Source organism: Marmota flaviventris, chromosome 2 (genome assembly GCF_047511675.1).
Source record: "Marmota flaviventris isolate mMarFla1 chromosome 2, mMarFla1.hap1, whole genome shotgun sequence".
NCBI classification, from domain to species: domain Eukaryota; kingdom Metazoa; phylum Chordata; class Mammalia; order Rodentia; family Sciuridae; genus Marmota; species Marmota flaviventris.
Genome location: NC_092499.1, coordinates 97,618,459 through 97,646,338, shown reverse-complemented (window position 1 = coordinate 97,646,338; position 27,880 = coordinate 97,618,459). Strand labels below are relative to the sequence as shown.

Here is a 27,880-nt window from a genome sequence, read left to right as displayed (position 1 = left end):
TATGTGTTGTAGGAAGCATTCTAACTTAATAAGCAAAGGTCTAGCTGCCCAACAAGTGGTGATTAAAAAATCTTTCTGTTTGGAAAAACTGAAATTAGCTCCTTAGTTCCTGGATTCCTAGTGGGATAAATAATTAAATATGGAAAAAAGTTCAGTATAAACTAGAAGAAAAATGCAGATGTCTGTATATGCAATCTCTGCACAGGGAAGGCCTATTTAAGCAAAAGCCTACAAAGAATAACTATAAAATTTTGATTGATTAAAAAGAGAAAACAATAAAAATCCACTTTGTACATAATTTAAAGTCCTAATTGGATTTGTACCATCTTCCCATTTTGTTCTATAAAGATTAAATGCTACATGTGTAAGTCTGCCTAAATTGGTAGCTTAAACTTATGTAAAAATGTCTGCAGCAGTTTGTCAATAAAGTTTAGTCCTTTTTTAATAAAAAAGAGAAAACATTTAATGAAAAAACTGAAACATTATTAAAAACATTATTAAATTGGGTATAATACTTGTATTGTTTTTTGATGAAGATCTAACAGCTTTAATATCTTTATAATTCTTATAAATTAATAAGAAATACACTAATATCAGAATAGGAAAAAATGAAATAGGCAGATAAAATTAGATAGTTCCAAGAAGAAATACAGTCAGCCAATAAAATTTGAAAAAAGTGCTCAGTTCACTGATGAGAAAATAAATGGCAATAAAATGTAATGAGATGCTGTTTGAATTGATGTATAGTAAAAGATAATTCTCCATAATCTAATGGTAGATGCCTATATTGTTATAGCCTTTTGAGAAATCAGTTTGGCATTATCTGTGACAAACATTGGAAGAGTTCTTGCTCTTGGCCACAGAAGTTTCATTTCTGGATTTTGGAAGTTGTATATCATCCCTAGAACATGAAGCAATGCTCTTTTGCTAGTAAATGGATAGATTCGTAATATAACAATTCACCTTTCACTCAATACTTGTTATGGTTTGTTTAGTGCTTCATGGGGATGTAACTTTTTACTTCTTTTGGCAAAATGAAACTACATCAGTGTATTGGACAGAACACATTTCTTTAGACTGAACATATGACAAACATCTTTAATAATAATTAGTTTCCTCTAAAATATAGGAAGAGATGCAAACTAATGTTACACAGAAATCTCCACTGGGCTTGTTTAATGTAAACAGAGAACCTGAATTGTTCCCTAAGGCTTTTTGCTCAGCCATCCTTATTGTTTTATGGTGCTGCAAGGAAACGACTTAGAAACTTGAGTTTATGAACAGATTTTTTGCTGAGATGCTTTTGAAGATCACTAGGACCTAGGGACAGAGCATCACATTTTCTTCTAAACTCTGAGGACTTTGGCAGACTTCTTACTTTGGCAAAGCTTTGCATGTTCCAAAATTGATGGAGCATTTCTTTTTTCTTTTTATTTTTTCCATTTTAATGGACCACAGTGTGGAAGTAATTCGTCTGGGACACAGTTATTTTATAAACTGGGATCGGAAGATGTATTACTCTGGGAAAGCAACACCTGCTGAAGCTCGGACAACCACACTCAATGAGGAGCTGGGCCAGATTGAGTACATATTCTCTGACAAAACGGGTACTCTCACTCAAAACATCATGACTTTTAAAAAATGTTCCATCAATGGAAAGATTTATGGTAAGAGAAATAATTCCCCATTTTTAGTGATATTGTTAATGTTCATTAAATTAACAAGTAACCACCTTTTTAAAATTAAAAGGAAAAAAATACCCTCTGAAACCATCACTGGCTTTATTATTAATAAGCGAACCACCAGTACCACTTGACATGTAATAAACACTCAGTAAAAAGTTACTGGATAAATTTTGAATAATTTAGATGGAACTTGGATTTGTTACCATTCATGGATGGAGAGGGGCTTAGAAGTGATACTCTCCAAAATTCTATTCCGTACTTAATTTGGGTGATCCTGCTCTGCAGGGTTCAATAGACCCACATCCCAGGGAGAACAAGTTTGCAGCTTTGTTTTTCTTGGTAAAGCAGTATTTTATGTTTGCTTGCTATCAGATCTGGGATTGACATTAGTAAATGTGTTCATGAGAATTTATTATTCATTCCCTGAGAATTCACACTTCACAGGGCTACCTTGTTTGGCCGGAAAAGCTATTTCATCAATCTAACTTCCTGTTTGTATACTTTCATTAGGATAATGCTTTGTACTTGGGTTTTCAAAAATTATATTTATTTGGGGCTCTTTTTACCTGAGGATGGCCAGTTAGCAAACATCCTTCTGCCTAGAGCACAGAGCTCAGTGGAACCTTTTGTTGTATTCTCGGAAAATTCAGAAAATCCAAGTAAGGGAAACTTTTCCTTTGTCTCCTGATGGGAAACTTCATCCATTGCCCAATATTTTAAAGCAAGATTTGACCCTGAACAAAACCAAGAAATACAGGAAGTTGATGTCTGCACACTGCTGCCTTTTGACTACTCTCTGTTATGCCCATTGCCATAATCCACGGTCACTGTGGCTCCTGCAGCTCTCATCTACCCCAGCTTTCTCTTCTTTCTTCTCTGGTAGTGGACAAGATGCTTTCCCACCCAGACTTTTTCAAATCCTCAGCTGCACTGTGTCAGTGTCATAATGACTGACAAATGGCACAGAACCTTTCCATAAAACTTTCTTTGGGCTGGGACTGTAGCTTAGTGGCAGAGTGCTTGCCTTGCATGTGTGAGGCACGGGATTCCATCCTTAGCATCACATAAAAATAAATAAAATAAAGGCAATCTGTCCATCTACAACTACAAAAAAGATTAAAAAAAAAACAACAAAAAATCTTTTCTTTGACATTATTTTAGAGGCTTTCTAAAAATACTGCCTTAACCCAAATAGTGGGCTCATTTAAATAGGAAATATTTAGAGTATTAGAGGTATTTTGAAATTGGGGGTTCTTTTGTATTCTTTTCTTACATATTGATTATTTCTAAGAGGCAATCTTAAAAGAGATTATCAGATATGTGGACCAAGATTCATTCATAGTGATGCTTATTTCAGCATGACTGGTTTTAGAGAAGGCCCTTGGCTTTCACAGTTGTATATCTCAAGATCTTTGCAGCTCTCCAAATTTATAAATCCCATAACTTGAAATTTCCATCATAAAATGCAGGAAAGTAACTGAAAAACTTGAGTAACCTCTTTAGACCCCTAATCTATTTGCCATTATAATTTATAATGCACTTATAGGGCCAATAAAATATATTCTCACTAAAGTGGTCCCAGAAGCTTTCAAAATCACTTTTTCTTATTTTCTTACAACTTGGGCTTATTTATGTCATAGATCTTGGCTTTGGGAAAATTTGATATTCCACTCTGCTTTGTCTAAACCTTCTTTTTCTAGATCAAAAATATTACCTCTTAGACTGTAATTTTTCCTCATTTTCATCTCTAGCCCTATATATGGGGAATTTTAGGCTTTCTGCAGGGGAATCATTTAACACAAAGACACAGATTTTCTTCTTCTTCTTTTTTTCCCATCATTTTACTATAGTGAGTACATATGTGGTAATGACAAGAACATAACCACAGTGAGTTTGAGATTTAAATTCCAGGTGCTTGGCTGGGCTTATTATGCACAGCAAGAGCTTAGCATTCCAGATCCAGACTTGGGCCCCAGAGAAACAATCAATAACTATTTGTGGAGTGTTTTGTGATCACAGTATTGTATAGTGCAGAGAGAGAAACTTGGGTTCAAAAACCTACCATGCTGACTTTTTAGTTTTAATTTAGTCTGTCATTTTGAACTCTGTAATGCAGTTTCCTCATCCATATAACAGGAATGGAAATTTTCATCTTGAAAGTTTGTTATAAGTATTATTGACAATGTAAGTGGCTGGTATAAGGTTAATGCAGGTAACTCATTATTATTATTGCAAGAAATAAAATCCTTATAAATGGTATTAAACTTTCAAATACCAAGGAAAAGTTGGAAAAATCTAAAATGCTCCACAGTAGGGAAAAGGTAAAATAAATTATGCTAAAATATAACAATGGGTTATTATTTGACCCTTTGAAATAGATCCACCAAGAACTTTTAATTATAGAAGAAATTCTCATACTTTGCATGATAAACAGCAAGAACCATAAATTAAAAACAATATGATTATATATGTGTGTGTGTACACACACACACACACACACATACACACACCCCCCACCCCAAACCCCTGCAAATCATGATTATCTCTGGGTGATGGGGCTTAGTGAATTTTATTTTCTATTATAAGTGTCCTGCATTTTCTAACATCTATAATCAATTTTATACTAAGAAGGCATTTATCCTTAAGTTTCTGGCACATAGGTGGTTATGTTCTCTGCCTATGAGGCACTGACTTTTTTTAAAGCTTACGTGCTAATTTGACCATGATATTCACCAATATATCTGGCTTGAAACTGAGGCAGAAAGCCAGGCACAGTGACACTTGCTTGCATTCCCAGTGACATGGGAGGCTGAGGCAGGAGGATCACAAGTACTAGGCTAGTCTCAGCAATTTAGGGAGGCTCTAAACAATTTAGCAGGACCCTGTCTCAAAAATTTAAAGAAAGGGCTGGGGATGTGGCTCTATTATTAAGCGCCATTGGGTTCCGGGCACCAAAAAACAGAGAGGGAGAGGGTGGGATCAGATAGGAAAAGATGTACTCATTAAGCTCTATACCTAAGGGGCTTGTTCTGGCTAGGATATCATTTTAGTTTCTCTGACAGTGGGGGTAATATGGAAGACAAAAAATTGTCTCTTTCAAGCATTAGAGGCATTGTAACAATGAAATGACAAAATTTGCAGACAAACATGATTCCAACTTTATATTTTGTTTTAATGTCTACTTCACTTTAGTTCTTGGGCCACCTGAGTACCTCTCTGCATTAATTCCCATTTTCAAGGGTACAAAGACTCCTATGTTTGAATTATATTGCCATCCAGTAATTGTGCTTGAATAAGTAAGTGTATTCTTTAAATATGTAAATCTGGTTTCAATTTTATTTACTTTTATTTCTCAATTTTTGTTTTGGCAGGAGAAGTACATGATGATGTGGAGCGTAAGAAAGAAATAACTAAGGTAAGGAAGAGATAAAATTTCATTCTTAGTTTTAATTTCAAATTGTATGTGTTTTTAAAATATAAGTTCCTAGAAGTCTGATTTCCACTATCACCAGATGAAATCTTAAAGCATAACATTATAAAATAGATCCACATGGTTCTAAATTTCTTCACTTCTAGGTCCCCCAACCACAGAGTTCTCTCTGCTTTTAAATTTTTTTAATGTTTTCATTATTAAAATTATTTTAGAAATATGTATGTATATACAAGCAAATATATTTCCCCATTTTTTACATAGATGGTAGTGTAATGGATACTTTGTTCTTCAACTTTGTTTTTCAATAATACATGTCTTTGAGATCTTTTTGGATCAGTTTTTGAAAAGTACATATTCTTTTAAGGGCCAAATGATATTCTGTTGTATTGGTGTCCCACAATTTACGTAAGGAAACACTAATGGAAGTTTCAAATATTTTCAATATTTTGCTAGTAGAGAAAATGCAGAAAAACCTGGGTATATTGTTATTCAAGAGTATAACATCCTCTTCTAGAAATGGAATTACTAAATAAAAATGCATGTGCATTTTTCATTTCTGAAGATGTTGCAAATTGCCCCTCTTTAGAATCTGTGACAATTGGATCCTGCACATCTTTAGACAGGGATACTTTCCTTCTTCCTTTCCAATTAGGATGACTTTAATTTTTTTCTTATCTAAGTATTCTGGATAGGACTTATAGTATTATGTTAAATAGGAGTGATGATAGTGGACAGCCTTGCCTTGCTCCTGATTTTAGAGGAAAAGCTCTCAATTTTTCATTGTTGAGTGTGATGTTAGAGGTGGGCTTTTCATATATGACCTTTATTATGTTGAGACATTTTTCTTCTCTTCCTCTTTTGTTGAGAGTCTTTGTTATGAAAGGGCATTAAGTTTTGTAAAATGCCTTTTCTGAATCTATTCAGATGATCATATGGTTTTTATTCTTCATTCTATTAATGTGGTGTTTTACTCTGATTTATTTTCATATGTTGAACCATCCTTGCATCCCAGGGGTAAATCCCATTTGCTTGTGGTATAGGGTCTTTTTAATGTGATATTAGATTAAATTTGCTAGTATTTTGTTGAGGATTTTTGTAGCTATGTTCATTGGAGATATTGGCTTATAGTTTTTTTTTTTCTTATTGTATCTTTGACTTGGTGTCAAGGCAATGATGACTTGAAAATGAGTTTAAATGTGTTCCCTTTTCAATTTTTGGAAGAGTTTGAATAGAATTAGCATTAATTCTTCCTTGAATGTACAGTAGATTTCATTAGTGAAGCCATCTTGGTTTTTTTTTTTTTCCTTTTTTGTTAGAAGTTTTTATTGTTGTTGCTGTTTTGAGATGGAGTTTTGCTGTGTTGCTGAGGCTGCTCTCTAAGCTTCTAGGCTCAAGTGATCCTCTGGCCTCAGTCTCCTGTGTGTGGGACTATAGGTTTAAAATTCAGTCTCCATACTATCTATTGGTCTGTTCAGGTTTTCTGTTTCTTCATGATTTAGATTTGGCAGGTTATATTTCTAGAAATTTCTCCATTTCTTCTTATTTACCCAGTTTGTACATATAAAATTGTTCATAGTAGTCTTTTAGGATCTCTTTCATTTCTGCCATCAGTTGTAATAGGTTTTCTTTTTTTTTTTTTCTGGTTTTATTTATTTGAATTTTCTCTTTTTCTCCCTTTAGTTTGTCTTAGTTCATTTTCTGCTGCTACAATAGAATACCTGAGACATAGTAATTCATAAGGAAAAGTTTATTTAGGTCATGGTTCCAGAGTCTGGGAAGTCTAAGAGCATGGGTTTAGCAAATATCTGGTGAGAGCATTGTGCTTACTTCATCTTATGGTAGAAAACTGGAAAGGCAAGCAAGCATGTATAGAAGAGCTCACATTTATCATCCTCCTTCAAGAACCAACTCACTCTTATGAGAATGGCCTCAGTGCATACATGAGGGAACCCTCATGACCTAAACACCTCCCTTAGCACCACCCCCCCACCCCTTCCAACACTGCCACGTTGGGAATTAAGATAGCAATGCATGAACTTTTGGAGACAAATTGAAACCATCACAGTCTGGCTAAAGGTTGGCTAATTTTGTTGTTTATTTATTCAAGAAACCAACCCTTAGTTTTGTTGCTTTTTTTCTATAATTTTTTTATTTCATTTATTTTTTGCTCTAATCATCTATTATCATCTAATTTCATCTATTTCTGCTGTAATAAATAATTTCATTTATTTCTTTCCTTCTGGTAATGTTGGTCTTTGTTTTTCTTTTTCTAGCTCTTTGAAGTATAAAGTTAGGCTGAAATCTTCTTTTTAAATTGTGCATTTATTTTTAAGAATATCCTTCTTAGTACTACTTTTGCTACATCCTGTGAGTTTTGTGTAGTGTATTTTCGTTTTCATTTGTCTTGAGATAGTTTTGAATTTTTAAAAAAATTTTTTGAACCATTGGTTGTTCAAGTGTTGTTTAATTTCCACATTTTTGTGAAGTTTCCACTTTTCCTTCTGCTATTGATTTCTAGTTTCATTCTATTGTGGTCAGGAAAAAAATACTTGGTATGATTTCAGTCTTTTGAAATTTGTTGAGATTTCTTTTGTGACCTAACATGTGATCTATTCTTAAGAAAGAACTCTGTGAACTTGAGACAAAAGTGCATTTTTCTCTTGTTGGATAGAATGTTCATACATTTCTTTTAGGTCTGTTTGGTCTATAGTGTTGTTTATATTCTCGGTTTCATTATCGATGTTCTGTCTGGATGTTCTATCTGGTAACAGAAATGAAGTATTGGCATATACTGTTATTGTAATATTGTCTATTTCTCTTTTAAGTTCTGTCAAACTGTTCTTACGTCTGGTGCTCTAATATTGGATTTTGCATATATAATTTCTACCCTTTTTAGGTAATGAGCTTCTTTGTCTCTTGTCTTGTTTTGTTTTTCCTTACAGTCTGTTTTTGCTTATTATAAATATGTCCACCCCAGCTGTCTTTGTTTACCATTTACGTGGAATGCCTTTTCTTCATAGCTACATTTTCAGCTGATGTGTATCCTTAAACCTAAAGTGTGTTTCTTGTAGGCAGCACATAGTTGGTCATCTTTTTAAAATTTTTAATTCATTAAGTGACTCTTTGTTTTTTGATTGGTGAATTTAACCTATTTACACTTAACGTAAGTATTGGTATGGAAAAATTAACTATTGCTGTCTTGTTTCTTGTTTTTTTTTTGTATTGTATTTCTTTTGCCTGTCTTTTCCTTTATTGCTGGTTTCCTTGGTGTTTTGTTGATTTTTTTTTTGTATTGATATACTTTGATTCCTGTTTGTCTTTTTTTTTCTGTAAGTTCTACAGAATTTTTTAATGGTTACTTTTGAAATTATATAAAATATTTTATAACTGTCTAATTTAATAACTAAGTGCATGTAAAAACTCTTTTGACTTCTCCTTTGCCTATGTTTTGTCATTTCTATCATACTTTATATCTATTTGTATTATGTATCTTTCAATTATTTTAGTTATAGTTTTTAACATTTATTTTTAGTTGTAGATGTGCACAATACCTTTTTTAAAATTTTTATGTGGTGCTGAGGATCTAATCCAGTGCCTCCCACATGTGAGGTGAGGACTGTACCACTGAGCTACAACCCAGCCCTAGTTATAGTTTTTTGGATAGTTTTATCTTTTAAATTTTATTTTTGAATTAGAAGTGATTTACCTTTCACCTTTACCCTAATGCAGTAATCTTTTTTTCCCTTACTTTGATTGTAGTTAGACCTAATTCAAGGAGATATGAGTTTAGGTTTTACTAATTTACCTAAAAATGGAGGTTTGTTTCTAATTCATTCTCTCTCTCTCTCTCTCTCTCTCTCTTTCTCTCTCTCTCGGTGATTTTTAGCAAGGCAAGGTAGAAATCTATCTTTGTATTGTAATGAGCAATAATGTTAAAAGTCTGACTAATATTTGTTGACCTTTCAGTGCTCTGCCTACAAATTCTTGCTTTTTCTAATTTCAGAGACACTTAGAGTGCAATGGACAAATCATCCAGAAGTGGAAAAAGGGAGCTTTGGTAATTGTCTGGCAGAGTTTGGCCTCTGGCAGACAAATACATTGAGTACTTGGCCCCTTTCTCTCTTTCCTGATTCTTTGGCCACATGCACTAAAGCCTCAGCCATACCATACTCCTTAAAGTCTTTCCAAATGAATCACATTCAGTTTCTCACATAGGCTTCTTCAAATGTTATAGCCTTAGCCTGAAATCATCTGACTCTAGTTCTTTGTATGGCTCACTTTTGTTCATTCCTCCAGCTTCAACTTAGATTCTACTTGTCTAGGATCTTTCCTCCATACCCTGGTCCAATGTGCTTTCTTCATCCCATAAGTCACTACATTGTATGGCCTGTTCTCAGACTATTTTCTTCTGCTATAACAGAATATTAGAAACTGAGTAAACTGTAAACAATTAAAGGTTATTTGAATAACAGTTCTAGAGACTAGGAAGTCCACGATTACGGGGCTGCATTCAGTGAAGGTATTCTCGCTGCATCAAAATAATGGTAGGACAGGTAAGCACACACAAGACAGAAATATTGCTGAACTTATCCTTTTATTAGGAGCCTACCCCAAGAGGGTTTTTCAAAGGTCCTACCTTTTAATATTGTTACAATGGCAACTAAATACAGCCTGAGTTTTGAAGGGAATAATCAAACCATACCATTTGTTTTTTGATGCTTTTCTCTAAAAGAGAAAATTTAATCAAGGACAATGATGCCATCTGGTTTACCACTCTACTTCCAGAACCCAGAACACTGCCTGGAGCATTGTAGGGTGCATGATGAATATTTGATGAATGCATTGAGTGTGTATTTCAAAATACACTGGTTGTCTATTAAACAGTGAATGGTCAGTGTATCTTGAAACTCTGGGCATTAGATGTGCTCAGTACTCGAGTGACTATTAAAATAACCTCTTTTTAGTATTCTTTTGTCTTTTCCAAAAAATTGAAGGACTTATATTTTGTATTTCAAATATCTGAATGATCTGTTTGTGTGTTTTTTTTTTTAAAGTCAAAACCTAAGATGGTATAAGCTCCATGAGAGTAGAAATCTATCTTGTTCTCTTCTGAGTTTCACTTTCCTATTACCTAGAAAAGTGCCCAATATATAATGAAAAATCAAGGGCATATTTCTTTTTTTTTTTTGTTGTTGTTGTTTTGTTTTTATTGAATGAACAAACGAACAGGTGGAACAAAAGCACCTCCTTCGGTTTTAGGTATTATACCTGTGTCTTGACTCATCTAGCCTTGGCCTTGTGGGAGTTAACTGAAAGTCTTCAGATGTAGTAATACTTCTTCCAAACAAGGGTGTCTTCAAATAGCACAGATTTTCTGGGCAGAAGTAGGGCAAGAACTGAGAGTATTTTTCCTAGTGAAATGCCTTCTACATTCTGGTACATAGTGGCCTGAAGTCACAGGGCCACCTTCCTTCTTCTTCATCTGAAAGGCACACCTGACACTTAAGTCCTGCTGATATAAAGAATTTGATCAGTTTCAGTGTTAGAGGTGAACGGGCAATAGAAAGTCACACAACATTAACAAAACATATGTGATAAAATGTGAGATATAAAAACCCCAATACATGAAACAATAAGAATTAATATGATTTTAAAAATAGAGTTGAACTTAGCAATATCAATTACAGAACTTTAATGTCACTACGGTCATTTGGGAAGTCATGGTGCCCATGAAACAAAAAACACGATGCTCTAGAATAACACAGTCAAGAAAAACAAACAAATCTCCTGGAAATAATAAAAAAGTGATGAAATAATATATTCAACAATAGAGGGCTGGAAGACTAAGTCAAAGACTCTCCCAGAAGTAGAGGGAAGGGAGAGAATCAAAACAGAATAATAAAGATAAAATGGAAGGTTAACTGGCAGAAGCAAAATTTAGGCAAGTGGTTTCTTAGGAGAAAGAACAGACAATTATAAAAGAAATATCAGACTCTAAGGATAAAGAGGAACTGAAAGCTTTCCGAAGAGAGAAGTGTCTCAAACTATGAGACAAGTAGGAGGGCAGAATAGAGGCATTTTCAGGCAAAACGACTCAAAATATTTACTTCCCATGATCTTTTTCTTCTGCCCCAATAAAATAAGGAAATGGATTAATAAAGGGGATGGCAAGAGATGAAGAAACCGACTCCAGCCCAGGAGGATAATTGAGGGAAATCCCAGGGTGTAGCCTAGTAGCAGACTTGGCAATCATACTTGAGTGGACAAGACCACAAAGACCCTTATAGTCAAGTGCACTTCTGGCCTCTTCTGTGAGCAATATTTCAAATCCATACTATGCACACTCCATGTATTGCTTTTAGAATCAATCCTTAGACCAGTGAGAAGGATTTAAGTTTGGTTACAGTACAGGGCCTGAGTGTTTTAAACATCTATAGTGAGCTAGAAAAAAATACAAATGAGAGGTTGGAAGAGAAAAGAGACATGAAGAGGAGGTGCGGGTGGATAAATAAGGGAGTGTTTATAATTGATGAACTCAAACAAAACAGAGGTCTTTCTTACATTAAAGTTACAGAAGGAACCAATAGAGACATTAAAACTAGGAATATATGTATGTCATTAGAAAGGGAAAGGAAAAATGGAGACGTGGATTTGAACTAAATCTTTAACTGTGGAAGGAAATTTTTAGATAAGGTCTAATACTTTTAAATCCAAAAATAGTGGCATAAATGCATAATTTAGAATTCCAGAGGTTCATCTGATGTCCTGGGGAACACAATGTGGGCTCTGTAGCTGATAAACCCTTAGAAGAAAGTGTCCAGAGAAGAGCCTTCTGTAGGTTTGTTCCTAAAATAGATACAGGTTCACAATCCTTAATCTCAAACTTGGGGACTAGATGTGTTTAGAAATTCAGAACTTTCTAGTTTGAAGAAAGATACGGTGACGTGTCTGCCATTATATTATGCAGTTATCTCCAGTGAGACCTGAGAAAGTACCTAGTAATCAAGCACATTGGTAATTTTGTGTTGGAAAAATATTAATTCACAAGTATTAAGTGGACTAAAAAAGAAAGCCTATAATCAGACACATACTATTCCGGGTCAGATATTGTTGCCAAAGTGAGTCAAGTGAGTTCACGTTTTGCCATTAAGTAGATTTTGTTTTCTGGGATTTTTGTATTTAGCATTTGAACATTGTAGATTTTTCTTCTCTGTATACTTTTGGTACATTCATTGCTTTGGTGCAGATTCTGAAATGAGAAGATTACATTTAATAGTGATGATGAAATAGCCCTTTTAGCACTGGGCATTTGAAGCTGCAATACCATACAAACACTAGAAATACTTGGAGGAAGTAATTTAACATTTTAAAAGGTTGTTGTTGGAATGAGATCTATAGTTCTTTTTGATATTGTTATTGTTCTCCTGCAGAAAAAAGAATCTGTGGATTTCTCAGTCAAATCTCAAACTAAGAGAACATTTCAGTTGTTTGACCACAGTCTGATGGAATCTATTAAGCTGGGAGATCCCCAAGTACATGAATTCCTTAGGTTACTTGCTCTCTGCCACACTGTAATGTCAGAGGAGAATAATGCAGGTAAGTGAAACATATGGCTGAGTGGTGAGCCTTATTTTTAAAATAAAAATCGATGTTAAATTTGAAGGATTTTGAATTTAGGCTGAAACATTGCATTAGGGGTTTAACCCTTTACTAGCTTTTCTTTTTATTTGTTTATATCCCGAATGCTTTTTTAAAATATGGGGATACTAAAGAAAAAGAAATAGTGTCAATGGAAAGGTGAGGACCCAAATATGCCAGTCTAAGGGGATGAAATATTTCTTATAATTGAACACCACATTTGCCTCTGAGCTTCGGGTACCCAGAACAAACACAGAAATACAGTTGAATTACATAGTCAAGCATGTCTAATAGATGTAGAGGCCTACCAGGCATATGCTTAGAAAGAATCTTCCCATTTATAGCGGCATAATTCACAATTCACAGCATAGCTAAGCTATGGAACCAATCTAGATGCTGTTCCACAGATGAATGGATAAAAAAAATGTGGTAGATATATACGACGGAGTATTCCTTAGCCATAAAGAAGAATGACATTATGGTATTTGTCAATAAATAGATGAAACCTGAGACTATCATGCCAAGTGAAATAAGCCAGTCCTAAAATGTCAACGGTTGAATGTTTTCTCTGGTATTGGGAAGCTAATCCAAAATAAGCGGGAATTGGGGGGGATAAAAAAATTTAAAAAAAAAGAAAGACAAAGGGAAAAAATGGGAGAGGGAATTTCATCAAAATAGGGGAAAGATCAGTAGAGTGAACAAAGGTGATTGAGAAGAAGGAAGAAGGGATGGGAAAAGGGAGGAACAGTGGAATGATTCGGATGGAACTTTTGTATGTGCATGCATGATGTGGCACAGCGGGTCTTGGCGTTATGTTTATACACAGGACACTAATAAGAAAAGAAGCAGACTCTAATTGGATCCAAGAGGGATCCATGGAGTGGAGGGAGCACCGGGAAGTGGGGCGGGAGGGAAGTGCTGGCCACTGAATTGGAGTGGGTTGTATTCCATGCTTTTGTGATTATGTCAGGGTGTTATCCTGGTGGTGTATATAAACAAAAAGAATAAGTAATACTAAAAAAAGAATCTTCCCAAAATAGGGATAACTTTACATTAATATTAGAATACTTTCAGTCCCCATACAAGCAAGTCCTCCTACTTACAACATGGTTGTTTGAGACTCGGGGTTCAGAGAATAGAGCAAAAGTAGCGGGACTACTTTAAATTTTGAAGCTGTGAGGTGGGTAGATAATGTTACATTACATTAAATGAAGCCCTATCTATTCCATTTTTAAGTTTTGTTTCTTTCAATTATCAAATATCGAGAAATATCAAAATTACTACCCAAGTAATTTCAACTAAAAAGTGAAACATACATAACTTCTAAGTATGTGTGTATGTGTACATAAACACTTCTATACAATGACATGTGGATAGAGGATGATTGTGTGTGTGTGTGTGTGTTCATTATTATTTGCTATTTTCTTCCCTATTGGGACTACACGCAAGTCCTAGTTTTGTCCTTGATGATGGTAAATTAACCCATTCCTCAGATTTTAATAGCTTTGGGATTCACATAATTATATTTGTGACTTGAACCGATCGTTATAATATTAACACCAATAAGGAATGGTTATATTTCCATCTGGGAATATGCCTTTAAGTAAGTTTCTTTTATCTCTGCCTTTGAGTTTATTTCATTTCCAAAATTCTATTTTGTTTTAATAGCAATCTGTTTTCCATTTAACGTTATGATATTCTTTAGACCTCTTTGAGGATATTAATTATACTTAATTTAAAATTTTTTGTTTATTTGGTTAAAACACTCATTTTATCGAGTGTTCTGTGTTTTTGAGTTCTGTGTCTGACTTTCATGTTGTTCTCAAATTTTGTGGTTGTCTGCTCTTATTTGTGTTTGAGAACCCTTGTTTGGTGAATGTAGGTTGTCATGTAGCAGCTGTTTCCTGAGACTGTACAGGAGAAACAGTACCTTGTAGTTTGTCTCCTGGATGTGAGGTTTCTCCCTCCTGGGATTCCTGACATCCCCCGGGGGATACTATCTTGCTTTCCAGATAGGGTACTTAGCAGTCTGTCAGAACCCATATTTGAGACAACGTTGTATGTAAATCTGTTGATGAATTCCTTCCCTTCTTTTCTTTCTCTTATCCTTATGGAACTCTGAAGTTGCCTTAGGTTCTGCTCAGTTTTGGATTCCAGTCCCAGGATTCAAATCTTGGAGACTTCTTGAGGTGAATTATATACTTAGTTTAGAAGAAATTATATACTTAGTTTAGAAGAAACATTTTCAAGGTTTTTATCCTGGGACAAATATTGTTCCAGCCTGTTATTCAGAGTAAGCTGGAAGGGGGAACCCAAATGGTCCCCGAGTGCTAAATGTAATTTTTTAATAAATTTTACTAATGATGTCCTCTTGACTACTTCTGTTCTTCTCATTTGTTGGCTGAGTTTGGAGAATCTATGGGGATTGTTTTAACCTCTGTGTTCATTTTCTTTTGCAAATGTTTTGAGCTGCTTTTCTCTCTGTTTTCCCTTTGTTGATCAAATCTACGTTTTATTTTCCAGAATTTTCTCAAATTTGCAGTTTACTGAGAATATTCATTTTTTAGTATCATTTAATTTTTTCAAATTATGACATAATTAAATGTAATAAAGTGTACAGATAATGAATGTATAGTTTGATGAAATTGGACAATTACACAGGCTCTTATAACCACCATTCCTGTGAAGATATAAAATTCTTCCATTACTCCAGAGTAACTCTTCATGTCCTTTTCCATTCAGTGCCCACAACTCCTGCCCAATCAACCACTGCCCTGGCTTCTATCATTAAAGATGAATTTTGCCTATTTTTATACTTCATACAAATAGAAACATACAGTGTGCATTCTTTTGTGTCTGGCTTCTTTTACACAGTGTACTGTTCTTGTCATTCATCTGTGTTGTTATATTGGTTAATAGTTTATTTTTTATAGCTGAGTAATATTCTATTGAATGAATATACTATAATTTTTTCCAGTTCTCTGTTGAAGCATATTTGAGTTGGTTCCAACCTTGGGCTTTTGTGAGTAAAGCTACCACACACACATTTTTATGTCTTTAAAAACATTTGTTTTAATTGTGTGGGGGAGGGGTAAGTATTTAGAAATGGAAATTGCCAGGTCATAGTATAGATATATGTTTAGCCTTAAAAACTTCCAACTGTTTTATAAAAATGATTGAAGAATTTTACATTGTTTTCTCATCAGTGTAGGAGAGTTGCTGTATCTCCACATGTTAACCAACCCTTAATATTATCATTTTTAAAAATGTTAACCATTCTAGTGATATAGGTTAATAGCCCTTCTGTCATTTAAAAGGATTATTGAAGTGAGGAGAGTTAGATATACATATCATTTCAACTGTTTCTATTTCTTGCTTTGAGATATCAAATTGTAAGTGAAGGATGAGTTACTGAGTAAGGAAAAATTGTACTTGCTTTCCTTTAAAGTTTTATTTATAGGATATGTAGCTTAAAATTAAAATAAATCCACATATGTTAAAGTACATTGAAAAACATAGACTTTTCTGTATAAATGTTAGTTATGAAAAAGAACAGAACCCAAATCTAACACACTTAAAATTATATGATTATATAATTTATGGTTGAGAGTATTGCTTTTGAGTATGTGATATTTGTTTCATGAGGAAGTTATTTGGAGAAGTTGCTGTTCTCAGTTTCTTTACCAGGATAAAATTTCCAAAGTAGAAAAATGAAAAGTCCAAGGATATTTTCTTATTTTCTAGTGGATGATAATAAAAGAAGTTTTTAAAATTAATTTTTTTCTTACTGCCTCACTGTTTTAATCCTTTAAAATTTGTTGAGGTTTACTCTATCTATGGCCTAGCATTTGTTTCATTTATATAAATGCTTAATGTGTGCTTGAAATGAATGTGTTTTCTATAGTAATTGGGTACTAGGTTCTAAATCTATCCAATAGATAATGTTTGTTAATAGTATTATTCAGTCTAGTTCTCTCTGGATAATTTTAACTACTTGAGTTCTCAAGTAATGACAAGATGTTAAAATCATCAATTATCATTGGGCATTTTTATATTTACATTTGCAGTTTTACCAATGTTTATGTTTTAAGTTTATATAAGTAGTCATATAGTCATTAAATTAAAATCTTTATCAATATATACTGATCCTCTAATAATACTTTTGGTCTGAAAGTTTATTTTATCTGATATTAATATAGTTATAGGTGTTTTCCCTTTGTTAATATTTGTATTGTTTAGCTTTACCACCCTTTAATGTCTATCTTTTTACCCAAAGGATAAATGGAATATTTAATCCATTTGCCTTCATTTATTGTTGATATATTTAACTTTTAAGTATTGAATAGGCAATTGTTTACATATTTAGATTTCTTTCTACCATCTCTTTTATATTTTATATTTGCCTCACATGTTGTCTCTTATTCTCTTCTTTTTGGAAATAATATACCCTAATTTGTATTCTTTTAGTGGTTATCCTAGAAATTATAGCATAATTAACTTATAAAAGCTTAAGCCTTCTTTTGAACAAGACAAGTATCTTTTAATACTCTTCAAACCTGTCCTGACTTATATAATATACTTGTTATATGTCCTTGTCATGTATTTTAATTTTTTCAAACCCACAAATGTTATTTTTGCTGTTTTTATAGTGTTTGATTCATATTATATATTTGTTAGTTTCTATGTTCTTCAATGATTATACTATGTCTCATCTATTGACTTAAAGTTTACTTTTATAGCTATGATATTTTTTAAAAAAATTACGTCACTTGGGATTCAATGAGATTCTTGAATCTGTAGAATGTTCTTTCATCACCTCTGCAGTGTTCTCATCCATGTATTTCTTCAAATATTGTTTCTGGTCAATTTCTTTGTCATGTTGGGTCTTCAGTGTTAAATATTTTCATGCTATCCTCTATGATTTTTAACTATTCTCTTATTTACCATATCTTTGTCTGTCTGTAATATATTCTAGAATTTTATCTGTTTTTCCCTAGTCCAAAAATTCTTTCTACAAGTTTTTTTTTCCCAAATCTGCTTAATCGCATGCTTTAATTTTATACCTTGAAGTATATAAAATATATTGCATGTGCTATTTCAGATCATCCCAATATCTAAGCTTTTGCAGATCTTATTCTCTCTTGTCTGATGGTTCTCTTGTGTCTCACTTATAGACATTTTAATACTTTTTACTGTGAGCTGACATTTTTTTTTCTTAGAACTTTATTTGTAGAAATTCCTTGGGTCCAATTTGTTCTTCTAAGAAGGATTTAAATTTGCTTTAATCAATGTTCTTTTTAAAATTTTTTTTTTGTATTTGTAGATGGACAACAGGCCTTTTTTCCTTTGTTTATTTTTTATATGTGCTAAGGATGGAACCCAGTGCCTCACACATGCTAGGCAAGCACTCTGCCACTGAGCTACAGTCCTAGTCCACTTTAATCAATGTTTTAATGAGGGAACATCTCAAACTAATTTTTCAACTTGATTTTGTTTTTAGGCCACCTGGAATTTGTGAATTCAGGAGGAAAATATATATAGGAGTTGGTCTTTGATAATAAATTTTCAGAGTTTTTCCCTTCTCTTTATAATTGGGGTTTTAGATAGGCAATTTTCATTGTACCTTGTCGCGACCCCTCGCCGGCAAGGAAAACACGACACAGGATTCTTCTCTCAGCAGTTTATTCAGGCCTTGATTCAAGTATCATCTTCTAGTGACCCCCCGCCGAGCACCCAAGCACAGCCTAATAAAGCCTCCCGAGTACCAATCCCAAGCTGCCACGTGGATCTTTCTCATAGGGTGGTAAGGGATTACGTGCCAACTCTCCATAAAAGGAGTTGTTTATCACAGGCCACAGTGGAAGCCGGCGCCATCTTCTAATGGCGGCCACGGTCTATAGGAACGGCTCACCACAGTTCCCCCTTCTGTTTTATAAAACAATGCAGGCGAAAGTAGAGGTCCTATCCCACTGTGCAGAAGTGGCTGCAATGTATGGTTCAGTCCTAAGGAGGGCCCTTCCTTAGACCTGGTCCCATATCAGCCGACGCCTTTTTTCGTAGGGCGGGGTGTGGACGTCAAACCCGCATGCAATAGGACATGCTTTCCTTGAGGTCCGTTGAGGGATCACTCAAGTGCAGTGCCTTGCCTCGCATCCTGCATCGTGACGACGGTGAGAAGTAGGATAATACAGGTAGCCTGGTAATAATGACAAAATTTAAGTTGGCAACACAATCCCTAAGCCCCAGAGGAAGGTAAAGAGTCTGTAGCCGAGAAGAAAGACCAGTCCTGAAACCCATCTGCGTGCAATGGTAACAAGACCTGCAGAGTGCAAGGGCTATTCAGTACCGGGAGAGCATAAAGAAGAGGACATGCCAATCCCAGTGCAATGTGAAACTAACTTGGGGTGCAATGGCCATGCCCAGAAATCACTGTTTAAGATGTGCAAGCCAGATTTGTGGAGAAATGCCATTCTCCAAGGCCGCAAGAGCCTGTACAATCATAGCTTTCTCTTGCGCATGGCGAGCTTTAAGGCGACAGAGAAGCCACAAACAAAGTACAACACCGAAGCAACACATTGCCCCAAAAATGCCCACTCCCACCCATTCCTTAAAAAAGGAAAAGGCAGAGGACAGCCAACTGGTGAATTGACCCAAAGTCACTGGTTCGACACGGGTACTATTCAAAACAGCAATCTGCGTCAGTTGAGACTGGATCAAGTTTTTTGCTTCCATGGACCAGGTTCCGGATAGATATTCCCCGATGATGCGGGAGGCATTTCTGGAATCATTAAATCTGACAGAGGTTATACATAAATGTGCACGTTGATCAATACAACCCAAATGTACTAGAACAGACAATTCCTCAACTTGAGCTTGAAGCAGATCTATCCTTTGATTAGCAGCCAGAATCCCAGATAAAATGTGTTGATTAATTCTACTTTGAGATTCAAGTATGGTGGATGTTTGTTGAATAACCTGATTAATAGTGGCAGCAGTTTGTACTTGGCTGGCCATGGCTACTCCAGCTGTAACTGCTGCAGCAGCAGATACCGCCACAGCTGTCACTATAGCTGCCGTTATTCCAAAATCTCTACGGGCTCTAATCAATTCAACAATAGGAAAGGATTCTGGATCTGCAGTAACTGGGATCGGGACAAAGGTTGGAATTTTCATAACCACTGCCGTAGTCCAGGAGCCATTCCAACACTCAGACAAGTAGCAAGTAACATTAGAACAATTAAGCATCCCCTATGATGTATCATTAGCCAAAAGAAACAGGAACGGAGATTGGAGACAGACTGCTGCGGAGGGTAATGTAGCATTAGATAATTGTGAATTATTTGCAAAAATTTTAAGCCTCCTACCTCGCTCCGAGTCTTGGGTACTACCAGAAACATTAAACAGCCAACTTTGGACTCCTCGTAATTGAGCCAAAGCGGAAATATCAGCTGTGGCCCCCTTTTCATTGGAAATCAACCATTGAAACCAAGACCAACCTGTTCCTACAGAGGAAGCATTGCTGGAAGAATTATACAAATATCTTTTAAGAGAGGGGGAAAGGGAGAAACCTTTAGCGACCTGATGTTTCTCCCAAGAATGATCTTGGCAAGGCCTGAATGTTGGGGGGGTATCCTGTTTGTTGATTAGCAAACCTGCCTTGCCCCAAAAGCATATCCTTATCCCAGGCAGGGCGTCCCGCTGCATGATTTTGGGCAGCTTGCTCTACTGCACCCTCTAGCATAAATGCTCTCCAATCCAAGTACTTCCCTGGGGAAACACAAGCACGGACTAGACTAGCCCAATCTGAAGGAGTCATGCAAAATCTAGTAAGTCCCTCCACCTGAGTAAGGGTGAAAGCGGCATCCATGCCATAAGTGCGGACAGATTCTGCCAAGGTTTTAATTATCTTAAAGTCTAAAGGCTCATGATATCTTCCCCTGTTATTGTCCTGAAATACAGGGTATGCAAGTACCATATCTGTATTAACTGTCCTCCAAACTTGCGCATGAAAAGATCTCCCGGAACCTTGGCTCCCCCCCACATACGGGGGTGGGGCAACAGGCACCATATCTTCTTCTAAATTTTCAACCTCCTCCTCCTCAGAATTCTGTTGACCAATATTAGATCCCTCCCCCTTCTTACAGTAGGCATGCGCGCCTTGTGTCTCCTTTTTCTTCTTTTTCATTTTTATCTTACGTAGTTGTTGTAACAATATATCAAGGTCCTCAGAACACTCTGAGCCGCTTGTGTTCTCAGGTGTTTTGAATTCTGTCAAATCTGGATAGAGCCTTCTCCTATTTTTATTTTCAGGCTCTTTTGCCTTCTCACTACTCTTACTCTTAATACTCTCTGCCACTTCACTATGTGATCCTTCAGATTTTTCCTCATGTAGTTGTTCAAGAACAGCTTGACTCTCACTCACAGCTTCTTGGCATTTACTATCTACTATACATCCTCTAACTAACTTCCAAAGTGGTATAACACCACCCTCTAAGGTGCCTTGCTCACGAGCGAAATCTAGATCTTTCCCTAATTTGTCCCAGCTAGGAATCGTGAGACTCCCTGAAAAGGCAAACCAAGGAGCCGCTATATCAGCTTCTCTCAAAAACATTTGCAAAGTACTCTGCTTTACCTTAAGTCCTTTTGAACGTAGCAACCCATCTAGGGCCAACAAAATTGGGCTTGAAAAAGTAGCGCCCATAATGTTTTTAGAGCTATAAAGAAAGTGAAAGTACAAAAATCCCCGCCCTCTTCCTTTTACAGGGGAGCGTCCCTTTTTCCCGCTCTCTCTCTATTTACAGAGAGAGCGCCCCGCTATTTGCTTGCGGATTCCCACTTTACCTGGGAACTTACCGGTGCACCACCCTGACTGCTGAAAGTTCTGGATCCTGGGTTCGAGGAATATAATTCCCCGTCCGGGCCACCAATTGTCGCGACCCCTCGCCGGCAAGGAAAACACGACACAGGATTCTTCTCTCAGCAGTTTATTCAGGCCTTGATTCAAGTATCATCTTCTAGTGACCCCCCGCCGAGCGCCCAAGCACAGCCTAATAAAGCCTCCCGAGTACCAATCCCAAGATGCCACGTGGATCTTTCTCATAGGGTGGTAAGGGATTACGTGCCAACTCTCCATAAAAGGAGTTGTTTATCACAGGCCACAGTGGAAGCCGGCGCCATCTTCTAATGGCGGCCACGGTCTATAGGAACGGCTCACCACAGTACCTCTTCTTCAAAGGGACACAAATTTCTAATTCACCCCTATATTGAGAGAGTAGTCTTTGGAGGACTCAGTTTTACAAGATGACTTCTTACCTTGGGTAGGCCCTAGCTATACCTTTTCTAATCCAACACTTGAGAAACTTAAAATCAATGATCAAATTCTCCTGGGTCAAGGAGACTGTGTGGAAGTGAATGCCTATAATCCTAGCTACTTGGGAGGCTAAAGCAGGAAGACTGCAAATTTAAGGCCAAGTTGTTCAATTTAGCAAGATGCCGTGTCAAAATAAAATTTCAAAAGGACTGGGGATATAGCTTAGTATCAGAGTGATTGCCTAGCATGCATAAGGCTATGGGTTCAATCCTGAGTACAAAAAAAGAAAAAGAAAAATTTTAGTTTTCCTGATTTGGAAAGTGCCCTCAAAGCAAAAGCTGGCTATAGTAATTCTTTTTTAAGAAATCCCATCTGTTTTAGTTTTCTCAATCTCTGACCTGAACAATTCTTGCTTTCCAGTTAATGGATATATTAAAAAATATCAAAATTGTTTTAGAGTTGTTTGCAGAAAAATTGGTTGGTCCTGGCTTCCCATTCACCATGTTGCCAGGAGTGGAAGTTATATCAGTTCATAAGTAGAATAGTAATTGCTTTAAGTCTTTTCCTTTTTTTGAATTTCAAATGTTTATTCATGACTACTGTATCAAGTAAAACAATACAAATCAAAGGTTTACAAAGGCAAACCTAATCATCTTTCCTAAACTCCTCTATCACATCCCTTCAGAGGTAACTAGTGATAACATTTGGTATATATAATTTCATTTTTTGTAATGGTTCATGCACATATATTAAGAATATGTGCTGATGAGTAGGGATTTTTTTAAACAAAAAGGAACCAGAGTACATACATTAATATCAACTTGCTTTCTTAACAATTTATCTTGAACATCACTATAAATTGGCATACATAAATCTAGCTCTACCTGCTTTTTCTAATTCATTTTTATAACCATGATATGATTTTTATATATAAATTTAAAAGAATAGTTTAACTTTATTTATTATTTCATTTTTTTTCTTTCCTCTCCTCTCTTACCCCTCCTCCTATACACACAATATCAAGTAACAAGTATTAAGAAGCTGGTTTGATTCCTGACATTTCAGTGGATTGTTTTGTATTCAATCTCATAAAAGGGTCATTAGTGGCTACCTGAAGTGAAATTCAGAATATCTGCTCCCTTTCTTTTCTGCTGTGTGATCTTGCCAAAAATCATATAATCTCTTTTAGCTCTAGATCCCACAGGCATAAGATGGAAATAATAATTTAACTAATCTTTACCTCAAAGACTTGCCCTGAGGATTATGTGAGTTAATATATGTTAAAATATTTCAGGTTCATTTGTAGTCACTAAAACACAAAAGGGTGGTCTCTGATGTAAGAAACTTATAGAATGTGGAGAGCAAATGCCAATGGATATTTTGCTACAAGATGACAAAGGCTGAATGGTGCTATGCGTGGAGCTTTGTGCTAACCCAGAGGATAGACACCTGGTTCAGCTGGTGGGGAATTAGGAGGATCTAAGTGTAGGAAAGATTTTTAGAGCTGACACTTGAGTTGGTCATTGAAGAATGAGTTGGGATTGGCATTGGAATTCTATGATTGTTAGAAATTATTCTCAGTATTGACACATTTGTTTCTTTCCCTTTTAGGACAGCTGATTTACCAAGTGCAATCACCGGATGAAGGGGCTCTAGTAACTGCTGCTAGAAATTTTGGGTTCATTTTTAAATCTCGGACCCCAGAGACAATAACAATAGAAGAATTGGGAACACTAGTCACTTATCAATTGCTTGCTTTTTTGGATTTCAACAATATCAGAAAAAGAATGTCTGTCATAGGTATGGTTGGTACCAGATTATTTTTGATCTTTTGATAGTACTATGGTTATATTGATGCTTTTCAAAAATTACTTCACTCTTGGCTATATGCTGAGAGTTATTTTTGTGAATGAACTCCTGTGATCTTCAACTGAGCCTCAAAACTGTAGTAATACATGCCTAATGTTTATCATTTAGTAAGTGTTTACTGTGTGCCCAGAATTGTTCTAACTACTCTACCTGAATTAACTGATTAAATTGTCACAATAATCATAATAAAAGGTAGGTACTATAATTGTAATGCCTGTTTTACAGATAGACATAGAGAAGTAGAATAACTTGCCTAAAGAGTCAGACTGAGAGTTTACACCCAGACAGTATGACTGCAGAGTCCATTCATCTTATCCTTCATAGTACTAGTTCAGGATGAGTTTCTGAATTGCTTGGCATGTGCTAGCAATAGCTCCTCCTCAACAGTATTCACATTCTCTCTGTTCAACCCATTGTTGGAGATGATCACCTAACACTATTCAGCACCACAACAAATCCATGCTTTCCTAACTCAGTGCTAATCCCCAGTGCTCTCTTGATGCCCTCAAAGATATACTCTATCAATGTACTGTTTTTCCCATACCCACTTCATCTCTGAGAGATCTTTATTGATTCTCTTTCTTGACTAGAGAACAATTGCTCTTTTTCCTTTTCAAACTGAAGGTTCTACCTGGTGCCGTTTGCTATCCCTGATTGTTCCCTTCTTGCTTGTGCCTTTGATTTCTCCACCACTGGCTCCTTCTTTCATCCTACAACTCTACCATCATCCTGTTTCCTTAAAAATATTCTTCATGTTGTGATGTGCACTGAATCCACCAGCCCATTCTTCTACTCTCTGTCACAGGTGAATTTCTCAAGGTCAGTTTGCCCAGTAGGGTTAGACTTCTGTTTCCTCTGAACAAAAAGGAATATCTTTTCAGATATTTCCATGACCTTTCAAAACTACACACACACACACACACACATACACACACACACACACACACACACACATATATATATATGTATATATATAAAACTTATAAACCTGATAATCTTTTATAGTACTGTTCTTCTCTTTTTTTCCTTTATTTTTTTGCAGTACTGGGGATAAACCCAGGGCCCATGCTTGCTAGGCAAGTGCTTTTTTACCACTGAGCTATACCCCAATCTGATCTTCTCTTGATACTCCTTCTTTTGGACTTTGTGACCTCTCTGGCTCTAGGTTCTCCTCTAGTACAGCATTTTCTTTCTCAAATTCCTTTGCTGACTGCTCTCTTTCATCCCATTTTTTTTAGTGCTGGCATCCTTTTCTCTTACTTCCTGTGTTCTTCAGAACAATCTTGACCACTCACGTGGTAGTGGCTGTTGGTTGAATTCTGTGACCTGCTTATATACTTCTTCAGCTTCATCCTCCCTCTGAGGTCCAAACACACATTTTCAGTCATCTCCTGGATGCTATCAATGGATTGCATTATAGTTATATAAAATTTTATGTCAAATATTAAACTGTCTCATGACTATTATCCTTCCTATAGTTTGAATTAAAATTAATAGTTACCTTTTACTAAAAACCTGCCAGTGAACTGAACACTTTATAATGAATTATTTTATTGAATTGCAACAATGTATTGCCCTCATTTAGGATGCAGGAAATTTTAAGTAGCTTACCCAAGATTGTCACACAACTTGCCATTTAGCTAGTCAGATACACAGAAAATATTTGAACCTGGGTTTGTCGTCTTTAAAGTCTGGCCTCTTAACCTATTGTAGGTAACTTGTTTTTGACACCTTCATATTCTTTGTGCCCCCTAGAATAATGGTTCTCAAACATTAGCTCCCATCAGAATCACCAGAAGGGTTCGTCAAAACACAGGTTCTGGGCTCCAGATTCTGGGTTCTGATTCAGTTGGTTCAAATGTGCATTTCTAACATGTTTCCTGGTGATATTTGTGCTACTGGGCAGGGGACCACAGTTTGAGGACCACTTGGCTAGACTAATGTATCCTCAGATGATAGTCATTGTTTTTCCTGGATGTTTAAGACATTTCTTTAAACTGTTTTCTTTTCACCTATTCTCTCACTTCAGCACATCTCTAGAATCTTGTTGTCAACCTGTTTCTAAATCTTTCTTCCACAAAGGCATCAGAGTAATGTTACAAAAAATAGCCTCATAAACTACTTTTTATTGTAAAAGTCATTTTTTCTCTTAATTCTTAGTACTTAAGGGTCTTGTCCCTACTTGGTTATATTATTGCAATATCTTTAAAATGTTCCCTTTAAAATAATCCTGTGTGCTGACATCAGGGTACTCTTTCTAAAACATAGTCCTGATTTTGCTACCACCTACTTAAAGAAGCATTGATGCTTTCCCAGAATGTGAAGCATGAAGTCCTTAGTGTTGCACACAACATTATTTGCAACTGGACATCACCTACTTTTCTTCTACTTTCCAAACTTTGAGTTCCAGCCTCACTAGACCGCACTATTTCTGGGATGCTTTTATAGTTTTATAGCCTTTGCTATGCCATTCACTCTGTCTAGAAGTCTTTTCCCCTACTTTTACTTATTGAAAATTCCTTTCATCTGGTTAAAATATTCAATTCAAATATTACCTATTTTCTCTTTTCCTAGTCTCCAAATAACTCCATCCTCTGGTGATGTCCAAAGTGTTTTGTTCATAACACTACTGTGACACAGGTCCCAAGACACTCATTATTACCCCAATCAGTACCTTGTGTGCAACCTGAGGGCAGGTGCTGTGCCTTAGTCTTCTTACACTTCTCAGGGCCAAGCACACAGCTTGGCACTCAGTTAAGATTTTTTTATAAATTCTTGTTAAGTAAAATTCAACCGAACACTTTGTAACTCATGAATATCTTCATCAGTGTTTAAAGGCAATCTCTAATGTGGAAAATGTGTATATATATATATAATGTCAGGGTTCGGGGTTTTTAATGGAAACTAGCCCTGAGAGATTGCTCTCAGTAAGTAAAAACCAAATGCTATATGAGGATATTTATTTCTGCTTTTTTTGACGACAGGCTGTATATAGGCCGCCATTGTCTGCCAAAGAACACACATGCTGCTTTAAGTCTCTAGGTGTTGGCTTAATTTTGGTGTCAGCAGGCTACCTGCTATTTACAATCTCAGGGGAGGTATTACTGATGCTGATTTGGCCCAGATCTGATTTCTCTTTGCTCTGAGGGTGTTGACAAAAACCTAAGATTGCTACACAAGGACACTTTTGGCTTTTCCTCAGCCTTGGTCACCATTACAGGCTGTGGAGAAATCACAGCCTAACCACAAACATCAGATGTCTGCCTTAATGGATTCCATATGAAGCAAGGTAATGCTCCACCGCAGAGGATATGGAGGCTTGCAGGCTTTACTTTGGTTCTGTTTGGTTTTTAATCAGGAGGAATTTGAAAGGGACTCCACTAGGGTAGAAAAGTCTCCATTTGATAACTAGGCAAGAAACAGTCCTAGTCTCATGATTGTCATATGGCATAGTTTGTGGTGACAACACTGTCCTGAAGACCCAGACATTTGCTGCTGCTGCTGTTTCTGCTTCCTCTCCTCCTCCTCCCCCTCCTCCTCCTCCTTCTCTTCCTCCCCCCTCCTCCTTTTCCTCCTCTTTCTCCTCCTCCCTCTCCTTCTCCTCCTCCTTCTCCTTCTCCTTCTCCCCCCTCCTCCTTTTCCTCCTCTTTCTCCTTCTCCCCCTCCCTCTCCTCCTTCTCCTCCTCCCTCTCCTTCTCCTCCTCCTTCTCCTTCCCCTCCTCCTCCTCCTCCTCCTCCTCCTCCTTCTCGTTCCGTTTTCATCTTCTCATAATGCTCTGCCTTCATTTTTTTCCCTTATCACTCATCAAATCATCTATATATAGTTTTAATACCACCAAGTCTTCCATTCTGGGGTAAGAACCCTGATTTAAATGATTCTGATTTCTGTAGAATTTTGTTAGAGGGCAAAAAATGTATTATATTACTAAACATATAAATCTCATT

The 27,880-nt window shown here is 36.1% G+C and overlaps 1 protein-coding gene across 1 annotated transcript in view; it reads left to right on the top strand.

Moving 5' to 3' along the window:
• Atp8b4 (ATPase phospholipid transporting 8B4 (putative)) overlaps window positions 1–27,880 on the top strand; it is a 238,584-nt gene that overhangs the window by 151,461 nt on the left and 59,243 nt on the right. Inside the window, exons 13-16 of the mRNA XM_027926068.2 lie at window positions 1,459–1,667; window positions 5,057–5,100; window positions 12,549–12,714; window positions 23,678–23,866. Coding sequence (XP_027781869.2) covers window positions 1,459–1,667; window positions 5,057–5,100; window positions 12,549–12,714; window positions 23,678–23,866 — 608 coding nt within the window. The remainder of the gene's footprint in view (window positions 1–1,458; window positions 1,668–5,056; window positions 5,101–12,548; window positions 12,715–23,677; window positions 23,867–27,880) is intronic.